The sequence below is a fragment of the Lentinula edodes genome (genome assembly GCF_021015755.1).
Source record: "Lentinula edodes strain Le(Bin) 0899 ss11 chromosome Unknown C8R40scaffold_123, whole genome shotgun sequence".
Lineage (NCBI taxonomy): Eukaryota > Fungi > Basidiomycota > Agaricomycetes > Agaricales > Omphalotaceae > Lentinula > Lentinula edodes.
The window spans coordinates 1-11,186 of record NW_025764429.1 but is presented as its reverse complement, the minus strand read 5'-3'; the positions used below and the strand labels follow the sequence as shown (position 1 = coordinate 11,186).

General features: G+C 48.5%; 3 protein-coding genes across 3 annotated transcripts; 1 reads left to right on the top strand and 2 right to left on the bottom strand.

Annotated features, from left to right (window-relative positions):
• Positions 1-470: 470 nt before the first annotated feature.
• C8R40DRAFT_1178974 (uncharacterized protein) lies at positions 471-2,529 on the bottom strand (the record flags this gene model as incomplete). The annotated part of the gene is made up of 8 exons (XM_046232945.1): positions 471-745; positions 789-923; positions 968-1,288; positions 1,334-1,517; positions 1,570-1,711; positions 1,768-2,093; positions 2,144-2,371; positions 2,428-2,529. 8 exons carry the CDS (start codon positions 2,527-2,529, stop codon positions 471-473), a joined length of 1,713 nt encoding a protein of 570 aa, XP_046078699.1.
• A 727-nt stretch (positions 2,530-3,256) lies between these two features.
• Positions 3,257-7,490, bottom strand: C8R40DRAFT_1075474 (uncharacterized protein; the record flags this gene model as incomplete). Its single annotated transcript, XM_046226874.1, has 13 exons — positions 3,257-3,708; positions 3,783-4,021; positions 4,085-4,523; positions 4,588-4,737; positions 4,774-4,918; positions 4,974-5,048; positions 5,105-6,267; positions 6,324-6,510; positions 6,567-6,708; positions 6,759-6,811; positions 6,865-7,104; positions 7,145-7,324; positions 7,407-7,490. 13 exons carry the CDS (start codon positions 7,488-7,490, stop codon positions 3,257-3,259), a joined length of 3,549 nt encoding a protein of 1,182 aa, XP_046078698.1.
• Positions 7,491-7,998: 508 nt separating this feature from the next.
• Positions 7,999-10,055, top strand: C8R40DRAFT_1075473 (uncharacterized protein; the record flags this gene model as incomplete). Its single annotated transcript, XM_046226873.1, has 9 exons — positions 7,999-8,220; positions 8,396-8,460; positions 8,514-8,667; positions 8,711-8,912; positions 8,963-9,010; positions 9,043-9,138; positions 9,192-9,257; positions 9,320-9,889; positions 9,916-10,055. 9 exons carry the CDS (start codon positions 7,999-8,001, stop codon positions 10,053-10,055), a joined length of 1,563 nt encoding a protein of 520 aa, XP_046078697.1.
• Positions 10,056-11,186: the final 1,131 nt, after the last annotated feature.

Genomic DNA, 11,186 nt, shown 5'->3' with positions numbered 1-11,186 from the left:
TCTTCTCCTCGACGTAGGTGGTCAGGACCCTCAAGTACCTTCTTTCCGGCAATTCTTGTAGGAGTATTGACTTTGGCATCCTCGAGTCCTTTCACATCCACGTCGCTGATAAGTCCATTCTTGAGTTGGAGCTGCAGAGCCATTTCGGAAATCAGCGACATATCGTGCTGAAAATCCCGGCGCTCAGAGACAAACCTTAGCAAACCTCAATCTGTATATACAATAATTTGCTCACCTGTGACCGGATAACTGTTTTCAGCCCAATTTCCCCGCTATGGTCGAATAACAAACACTCCTTCTTGTAAAACAGCTTGAGGTATCGTGAGGACCACACTGATTCAGAAAGAGCCACAATACCCTACCCTCCTCTGGGATGGAAACCTCAAAGGCCGGCCCCTGCTCTTCCAGCGTCTCAAAGAACCTTTCGGTCCTCGTCTGTTCTTCCTTTTTCATGCGTATAATGTCGCTGCCTACTGATACGATATCCGTACTGTCTTGGCTCCTACGCTCCTCTGAACTACGGACTTGATGTGTAATTTTTCGCCGCTTAGGATTCCGTTCACAGTCAGACGAATCGCGCCCTCTTCCAAGTCCAGTCGTACGGCCAAGTTCTTCGTCGCCCTTGGCATCGTCCGATCCTTGCTCGCTTTCCTTTGGACCAACTTTGCGTAGCTGTCTGACTCGTCCTCGTCATCTGTCGACCGGCCACGCACGTCATCCGCGTCGTCTTCTACATCTGTGGACTCTGTCTTGCGCGATGAGTGGATCGTCCACATCTTCGGATTCACTTCGGCCCTTTGTTGATCGACGTTCCGGAGGTAGATCTTGCCCCTCATCATCCGCATCATGATCTTCTACATCTGTCGACCTCCGTTTTATGCGACGGGGTGGATTGCCCATGTCTTCGGATCGCTTGGAGCCTCCTTTGATCGACGTTCGGTAGAAGAACCTCGCTCCTCGTGCCCACTTGAAGTCTCAGCGGAACCTGTGTTTGATTCCACGCATGTTTGTCCACTCTTATGTGCTTCTTCGCCCACCGTGGAGTCACCTTTGATAGCCGTACTCTGTGCAGATATTAAAGCCAACTCTGCGTCAATGGCAAAAAGCATTTGCTCCACTTCTTCACGATCAGCTCGTCGCCCTGGTCCTATGTTGTCGTCCTCGCCACCCTCTGGGTCGTTCGTCTCATTGCGTTCTGATGTAGTGCTAATATGCGGTGCATCCAGCGAACCCACACTGACGTTGGCTAGAGCAGGCATTGCCTCCGCCCTTTCATCTATCGTGGTTCCTTTTATTATTCAGTTTGTTTTGTATACGTTGCGCTTGAACGCACTCAGATTGAAAAAAAACATATCTTGTTCGGACACATGCTTCCACCCCTCGAACCGAGCCAACTCCTCCAAAAGTTGGTCACCATTCATCTCAGCTCGGGACATTTTCAATATTCCCTCCCACAAGAAGTCTTCAACTGCGATTAGACTAGCGGGCCGCTCTCTCTGGGCTAAATGGTGACGAGCCTTTGGGTGGATTGTAAATCTAATTCCCGAGAGTGATATACAAGTGGCCCACCTGCAGGAGCACCCCCCTGTGCAAACTGAGATGACGAATACCACGGGTTTGAAGCAAACCAATTGGGCTAATCAAAAGTGCCAGATGACCACTCAGTTCCCATCTTGTGCCTTTGTATTCCTCCGCAAGTTCTACGTCAATTCTGAAAATTAGAGAATCAAACATTTTCAATCTTGCCGAATGAACAATAAGACCAACCCCCCCGTCCACTGAGTCAACTGCGCAAAATTCAAAGGAAAGTTTGTGTGACCCTGCAGTACATCAGTCAAAGATGACATCCCAGTAATAACACCAACCTCTCGGCAAAGGCTGATGTACCAAGCGGCAAGGTTCAAGTTGGAGATTATACCCCTATGCCTCTCTTCCATAAACCCCTGACCAACTCCAAGCACCTTGTAGACCTTTGAGCTCATCCCTACTTCTCTGCATACCACTTCTCTTGCAGGGGCCTTCGCCTTTTGCCAACTGTTGATGGCAATTTGGACCATCCCCGGCCAACCCTTCTTTCCCTCAAAAGCTTTCCACTGGTCGTAGTTTTTAATTGATTCTCCTCGTTCCACATAAGGGTACCCACCAGTTTTTTGAAAACCTGTTGATTGAAACCAGCTATTTGCGATCCGGCGAAAGACGGAAGACAATGATCTCCTTCTCTTTGCAACAATTCTCCGATCACAAATAGATTGGCGATCGTCCGCCAAGCCTCCGCCTTCTTGTCAAATTCCAAAATGAGATTTCCATCCTCACTGAGCCCTTCCACAAGTTTTGTGTCGCGACACAATCTCAGTTCTTTCTTGAATGCATCCTGGGTTGAAATCAATCAGTACCCCTGTGTGACTATATGCACTCTTAATCACATACCATTAATGGTGTTTTCTCATTTTCGTCTTTAACAGCGTCCCATGCCTCTTCTACCCATCTTTGCACGGCGTCTGCAAAGGCAGCAATTCGGACGTCCGTCATGACAAAATAAATGAAGAAGGAAGAATAGAAATTAAATCAAGCGCCCAACTTCAATGCGTATGACATCACCTTCTGGCTTCAGCCTTTTAACGCCCGTGGCGGCGCACCAAAATGGTCATAACCAGTGGTGCAGTCGACTTAAATCATGCAAACTTTTGCAAAGTTTACTACACGCCCAAGAGATTCTTCCTCATTTTCATTACATGAACCCAACCCTCCGACCGATTTTCGATAACTTCAAAACTGAGTGAGATATTTTTCAAGTCCTTCCCAATTCGGCGCATGTACACAGAAAGATATTCATCGAATTCTGAATCCAAATCGAACACGACATTCACGCTACCCTCATACCCACACTCCAATAAGTCTTTGTTGTCATCATTGTCTACAGTAATCACTTCAGGTTGAACTGGCTCAGGGGTATGAGTTTCTTTTGTGCAGTTGACGACAATCTTTGCTCAGTTTTTGCAAGAAAAGCTTGAGCAGCAGCCTCGACCTGAGCAATCTTCTTGGAATCCCTTCCGTGCCATAATATAAATGTAAGATAAAGTTTGTATACAGCTATTTACTGCCCTATGCACTCTTCTGGCACTATGTGGCAAATCAAAACCCCACCACAAGTTGGGTGGATGAGGCCCATACAAAAGAAAATGTTGGCTTCCGGCCGATTTAGCGCGTGGAAAAAGTTTGCAGTGTTTAAAGCGAACTGCACCATACGTAAAATTAACTATCCCATATAAATAAAGCTCTGCGTTGTTGTCCATAGCTCGTCCCATTCGTCATCATCTCCTGGCCACTGCTCCTTGAACCAATCTGTTTCTGCAAAGCTCTCCTCCTCAATTGCACCCCGCACACTCTCAGTAGTTATACTACTGTTTGCGCCCTCGATCCCTTCTTCCTCCGCGTGATGTCTGAATACTACGAGCGCACGTGCCATTTGCACTAAATGACGACGTGCAATTTCCGTGCAGCTTTGCTCCGTTTCTCCCAATGTGTGCTGCCCTACATTTGTTGCCAGCCAACTCAAAAGCCTATTAGCGTATGCCTCCCCTACTCCATAAGCACGCGCTACATCTCTTGGAAGGGTCTTGTCGTAGGTCCTCGGGTCAAGCACCCTCGCCAAGCGCACTACATTTGTCACCATCAATAGAATGAGAAACTGCGCTGGCTCGTATGGGTCTAACAGATGTATTGTTTTGGCTGAAGGAGAGAATTCAATGAGAATCGCCACGGCCTTGCATCATACTGCTCACATTGATCCTCCCAATCGATATCGGGTCCACTCAGCTTCTCCACCAAGAAAACCAGAACGCAGACCATCACCCTGGTCGCATCAACGTGGGCTGCATTCGTGAAGTTTGAGTCGGCTACGAACGCTTGACAAATGCCGCAACAAGTCTTGTCCATCGACTTAGCGAACCTGTAATGACCCCCAACGGCAATCGATGGGTCAATGGTCAAGACAGTATGCGGGGAACATGGGCCCATAATGCTATCAAATAGATACAAAATTTCAACTAATGGCGCAGAAAATAGGGAGGAAATTGAACTTTACATTCTGTCTCCCGGTTTCAACAGGAAGCTATATTCACCCCAATCCTTGCTCTCTTGCACCTCATCAAAGTCCCCCCCAAACCACCTCCCCCAGTATGCCGGAGATTTAGGATGAGACACAATCCAAACCTTTGTCCCAGCTACCACCGCCACCTCAGTACCACACCCTCCACCATCGATATGACGCCTGTGAAAGGCATTTCCGGTGGCGAGCAAGCCCCAGTCCGTGAACACGATCCCGTCTGCAATAAAACGGACTACGGGCATATTTCTCACATAATTTACAGCCACTCGGTCAGTGTCCAGCAACTCCGTGTAACGTCCCGTCCTCTCAATGGTGATGTCGAGACAGTTGACAATTTTGTTACCGTGAAGGGCAGTCCGTATCGCATCTCGTAGGGACGCCTGAACGTGGACCCTCTCCTCTCCCAATGATTTATCTGCACAACAAAAGATGTCCGATGTCATACAGGGCAACAAAATGAAGAGCAGCAAAATGGTTACCGTGCACCGTTCTCATCATATCCACGTCTCCAAGTTTTTCCTCTGCTGCTGCTTCTCCAAACTCCAAACCTTCCTCACCCCTAATCAACACAGGCGACTGACTCACTATCTCACCAATCTCACCAAGACTTAGCGATCTCCATTCCGAGGCTGTCAGGATTTTGCACGGAAAGTCTGTCGGCACACCTTTCGCCTCCTTGTTCTCTGTCAATTCCCCTAGTTTGACATTCGTCCACTTTTCTTTGGCATCTTTAGCAACTATCCCGTCAATCAATTGTTGCTCGGCGCATTTTTCCATCGCCCGTTTGAACAACTCCAAGTCCGTTAGGTCCTTTCATTATTGGATATGAAGTCTCCACTCAGAACTTGAAAAGAAAAACGCTCACGAAAGCCTTCATTCTGATTTTGATAAACCACGTTGCGTCCACATCAAAGACATGAACAACGTCCTTTTGCAGAAGCTTTACTGGTACATCAACATCTACGAAGGCTACCACATCCAGTTTCACAAACTTACCCTCTGTTTGGCTTGAATCACAAACACTCGCCGTGCATCCTTGGCTTTGAATCTCTCCATCGTAGCTACCTCTTCCTCCTTCTTCGCGTTATTCGGCTCCGTTGGTGTACTTACCGCTTTCTCCACTGGTTTGGCCCGAGGAATGCGATGTGAGGTCTTCCTCCGTTTTCTCGTTCCTTCGTGGTTAGATGAATGCTGACGCTTCCTGCCAGACTGGCTACCATCTATTTGAACTTCCACTCGCATCTTCCTCTCACGTAAGGATCTTCCAGGGGGCTTGGTAGGTTCAATGACGGATTCATCTACAGATGAGAGCTCATCCTCCCCCGAACTCATTCCTTCCGCTGCATTTTCCAAATCTGAACGGCCCTCTTGATATTCCCTGTGGTCAGACGGACTAGGCTTGCTGATAGATGTAAAGGAGTGTGCCGGACGACCCGAAGAAGCAGGAGTACCATTATCCACATCGATCATATCGGGTGTGCCTGGTCTCTTCTGGTCGAAAGAAGGTCCCAGAAGACGCGACGTCTTGCACTGCTCACCCGCATCCTTTCCCGTTATCCTGTTCCCCTCAGGCACTGGCGAGAGATGATTAAAATTAGGTCCAGAGGTCACAGCTGACATATGCGCTCCTTCTTGACCGGACCCTTCAGATTTGGAACTGACTGACTCATCCGTATCCTCTCCAAGATCACCATATGACTCGGCTATCATGTTGAGTATGTTATTCACCGCTATCGTTTTTGTTCTCTGGCCTGTTTCTCCATCACGCTCCTCCACCAGCGGGGGCGAATTTCCGATGACTGGTAAGTGTTCCTCGTCAAGGTCCCCCAGTGAATCTGTTTCAGGTTTCACAGGTCCACCCTGCTTTTCAATGCGGGCTTCTCCTGTGGAAGCTGCACCGCAGGCTTCTTGTCCAGACACCATTTCGCCGTCGCTGACTGACGGCAGATCTCCAACAATAATTTCTCCGTTATGTTCCTGTTCCACGCTGGGGAGTGACCTCCCGGGCAAGGATTCCTCGTTGTGGTTCTCTCCTTCAGGCTCCATAGTCTCGTCACCCGTTTGAATGTTACCTTGACCTTCGCAAGACGCGCCGCTCTCATCGATTAGAGGGAGAGGAACCCCAAGAGGAGCGTTAGGTGCCAAATTCTCCGACGACTCTGGAGAATGAAATGGGTACAGGGACTGTGTTCATACAAAGAAAAGCGCAACGTACGTTTATCCACGAAAAACAACGACTCATCCTCTGGCACATTTTTCCAGCCATCGTATTCTGCCAAATCTTGAAGTAGTTCCTCCGATGTCATTAGCCCTCTGGACATTTTATCGATCCTTTCCCACAAGAACTTCTCTACTGCAGCCAGACTGTCTGGGCGTTCTTTCATCCCCAGGACATAAGACTTCTATAACCTCTGTTAGCGGCAATACGCAGGGGCCCGCAAGGGAACAGACAGCTCACATGCAGCAGAGTACCTCGGTGAAGGCTATCATTCCTCAACGATTTTGGCAACAAGATTGCGACTGGCGAGATCAGCGCCATGACATGTCCGCTCAGAGCCCACTTCTTTGGTTCGTAGTCCTCAGACAGTCCGGAAGAAATACTGTCCCCATTGAATCCCGGAAAACCCACACAGAGATATAGGTTGCTCACCTTGGCACAACGGTTTGGAGGTCCCTCAGAGAGTCTGGGAACCCGCAGGCCTCCTTGAAAAAAAATTCAGCGATACCGACTGACAAGGTAAGCGCTTCTACCTTACCTCTCTCGTCCATGCTAGCCACCATGCTCCGAAATCCAGATTGATAACAAAGGCGATTCGCCGTTCCAGCTCCACATGCGCATCTATCCCGAGACCGTCAAACACCTCCTGAACCGAATGTTGCGCCCCTGATCTTGTGTTATGTTGTCGTCGTTTTGGAGCCTGCTTCCACGACTCAACGGCTCTGCGTATAACTTCCGGCCATCCGCTCAGTCCAGTAATTGGCTTCATCTGCAGGAACTAAGCCAAAGATTCTTTCAAATATGGCGGAACTATTCACAATTTTCTTAAGAACATTCTTCTCATCGGGCTCCCCTTTGATTCCGGCCAGGTTCGGTATGTTCATGCCTGAGTAACCCAACACTTTTGCTCTAGCTACTAGATTACCAATCGGGAACCAATCGTTTGCGCTTTTTTCAAACCAATGGCTAGCTTTTTCACTCTCAAGGAATCTATAGGCCTTAGTTAGAGCTAAATCTGCGATCAAGTACTTCTGTCGTATGTTAGTTCTAATACGAAGACCTCCCCGCCCCTAAGCTTACCGTAACAGGTATCTCTTCCCCTCCATTCAATTCAGCCTCGGTGGCGTCCACCCATTGTCGTAGATCGTCCACAAATCCTTCCATCACGTTTAGTGTCGAGTTAGTTGAAATCTTGATCAGAGTGACATTGAAGTTAGTTGAAAAATCATATGAAACATAACGTGATGAGAAATTTATCACAGCCACATTGTGAATTCACAGTGTGGCTGTGAAAAGATTACTAATCCTCTGAGCCCAGCATTTTAACGCCCGTCCCTTGGCGCTGAACCACAATGTCCACCCCTGATTCAGCTTTGTTTTCCGATCTCCAGGTCATCCTTCGCGCTTCAAGGCAGCAAACCTCACCAGAGTCCCAAGTACACTTGTCCTCTTCGTTTCCATGCTTCCTTGAACCAATTACATCTCTTAGGTGCTTGCGAACTCCATCAAATCTGTCCGAGATTCATTATTTCACAACCCTGTATGGCAAGCCATCACCCAGGGCCCATTTCCTTCCACCCTAGAGGGCAGCCACAATGAATGGGCAGCTGTCGGTGTATTCATATTTGCCACGCTCGCGCTCCATATCATTGAGGATCCTTCTCACACCCCAATGACCATTGGGTGTCGCCGACGTGTGTTATCGAACCTACCCACCACCCTAACGAATCCCGTAACCGTCTCCTTCTCTTCAACGTTGCGTCCTAACTCAATCCCTCCACTCAGCTCGGCGTGTTTCTTGCAAGAGGGGGGTGGCTGTCGATCTTGGAGGAAGCCAGTACAGGGTATCAGGAGTATACCCGACAAGTTCAGCAAACGTCACCCTCAGCAGACGGTCTGCATCCGATACAAAAAATCTTAGACAGTTCGGAGCTTCTCAATAGCAGTAGAAAATACTTGAAGATCCTGGAGAACTTTGACCGTGCCGCTTCTCACCTATCGTGGCTCAGAGCTGCAAGTCGTTCCTTCCTCATCATGATTGTTTCCTTCCAACTTACCACCAATCCTAGGGCCTGGGCGAATACCCTCAAAAAGTTGAAGAATATGAGTTGAAACTATGCTCGTTGAACCCTGGGTTTGTCCTGCCTAACTCTGCAGAATCAATTCCCCTCAATGCCTCGTAAATAGTTTTCCCTGGAAAATCAAAGAAAACACAAGAAAACGTTACAAAGCCAACAGTTGGCAGTTCCCTTTGCAATTTGCCTTATCTTCCTCCGTGTTATTGCTGCTCCGGCCTGTTGCTCTCCAAAGCACCAGTCCCGATAGACGGCATCTCCTTCAGGTCTGCCATTTTCACAATTAGCTTGATCGATTTGAAATTCAAGTCCAGGCAGCTGGCCCATGCACTGGGCCCCTATGAAGAACGACCTGCCTACTTTCAAAAACTAGAGCGGTGGCTATGGAGAAACCTAATATCGGTTTCGAATGGGGAAAGGACTTCGGTCGAAATCCTTCACGAGTTCTTCGAGACTTTCCGGTTTTCTCAAGAAGAAATTTCGGAAGACGACCGAGATTATTTTTACTCAGGTAAAAACCACATTTCCATATGGCTTCACCCTGTAATCTGCTCCCAACAGTCTCACCTATACCTGGGCAGGGGTTACTTCAGGATGTGGTTGATACCGGTTCGTCTATCTCTCATATCTCATATGTTCAGGCCACTCCTTGGCCAATTCACTAGCTAACTCTTCCCTAGATCATGGTCATGAAGGAAAAAGCTCTGACTCTATAGATGGGTTAGAGACTGCATATAGTCAGTTCCCCTGTCGGTACACACTGTTCTGTTCACTTACCGCCCTTTTGCAGCCACCTACCACACCTCCCTATCTAAAGCCATATCCTCGGCCCAGCAGACTGCCGAGAGTAAACCAGGTTCGGATAGCATTACAGACTCCTCTTCCCTACTTTTTCTCAATCTTGCCCCTTTTCCACAGATGAGATGGATGTTAATCCCCCACCACCACCAAGCACGCATACACCGACGACAAAAGAGAAATCCGCGGCTCTGGAGGATACAGAGCAATCCTCGCCTGTTGCCGCCGACCCAGCAAAGAATCCTGTACTTGGTCATCATCTGCAGAATGATGTCACCCCGAAAAAAGCTACCACTGTCAAACGTCCCCGTCCTACAATCGAAGATGTAGATGACGAGGAGGATCCCACTCCCTCCAAACGTTTCCGTCTTACCATTGATGATGCAGAGGACGAGGGGGATATAACCCCTTCAATAGGAGATGAAGAGGACGAGGACGAGCAGGATCTCCCCCCTTCGGAACGTCCCCGTCCTTCAATACATTTTCGTCCTCCAATACACGAGGAAGAGGATGAGGACGGGGACGATGAGGACAAAGATGATTATACACCCGCAAAACGTCACCGTCGTCCTTCAAGACAAGAGAGAGAGGACAAAGAAGACGAAGAAGACGACGAAGACGAAGAAGACGACGAAGACGACGAAGACGACGAAGACGAAGTGGAGGAAGAGGACCCCACCCCTGCAAAACGTAACCATCATCCTTCAATACAAGAGAGAGAGACGAAGATGACGAGAAGATGAAGTGGAGGAAGAGGACCCACTGCAAAACATCCCGTCCTTCAAGACAGGAGGAGGAAGAGAAGCCTGAGCACGAGGAGAAGGACTCGACACTCGCACACGCCCCCGTCTTTTAAAGCAAGAAGAGGGGTTGAAGAACCTAGAAGAGCCACTCGTCCTTGATAACGACAACCAGGAGGACAAAACCGAGCACAAGGCAAGGGTAAGAATAAGCCAAGTCAAGAACAAATTCGAGGACAACGTTGAGAGCCAAACAAGGCAACTGCCAGAGTCAGACGAAATGATGTAGATATGGATTCATGTATTTGCTCAACACTTATCTCATGCGTAACCCCCTTTCTAAAAAAAATTACCATAGCAATCTCCGCCAAGCCTGATGGCGCTTCAGTTGCAGCTCCAAACCTCCGCAAACGTGCCTCCACAGTGAACTACAAAATCACAACAGCGAGTCCGTCCTTCCGCAGACATAAACGCAACTCCACCCTGTCTCAAAGCGTAAAGCCGGCTCCAGATCAGCCAGAGGACAGGACAATGGGCCCCCTTTCGACCCATTACGAACAAGCAGGTACCTATCTCTTCCTCTGCTTACTTATTATACACCTATACTCACTAAGCCTTCCCCAAGCTGTTGAAGGGAGATCCATCGAATTCTTCGATTACAGTTATCGAACTTCCCTCAATGTTTCCCCCGGGCTTTGTAGGGTTTCCACTCTCTTGACTTCTGTTATAATTACAAGATTTGCATAGTCCCAGCTCAACCTCACAAGCATCTATGAGGTTTGGGCACGAGTAAAGGAGTGCGCTGTAGCTGACGGGAGGATTTTGCCCGATGGATCTCCAAATCCGCATGGTCCCTTCACCCTCTGACAGAGTGCTCGAAATACCCCTCGAAGAATGGGAGGACGACGAAAGTATACCACTGCCAGAAAGCATATCTATTTTCCAAACACCTTCTCGTTCTTCGCTCGGGCAAGAACACTAGTCCTGGGACTTTCGGAGAAACATCCATCAGGGAAACTCTCGGTCCCCTCCACGTCCCTCGTATACTTCATGGTAGGCCTTTCCAAGCATTAATTCTTCCTTCAATTAATCATCTTCCAGACGCCTCTTGCGAAGATGAGGCTGATGCAATGGAAAACGACCAAGACCCCCTTGAACGGACTCACCCGGTTCATCGAAGCGGTACCTACCGCCAACTGTTACAAGCTGTCAATACACCCGACGGCAAAATTTTGAACTTCCTCGAC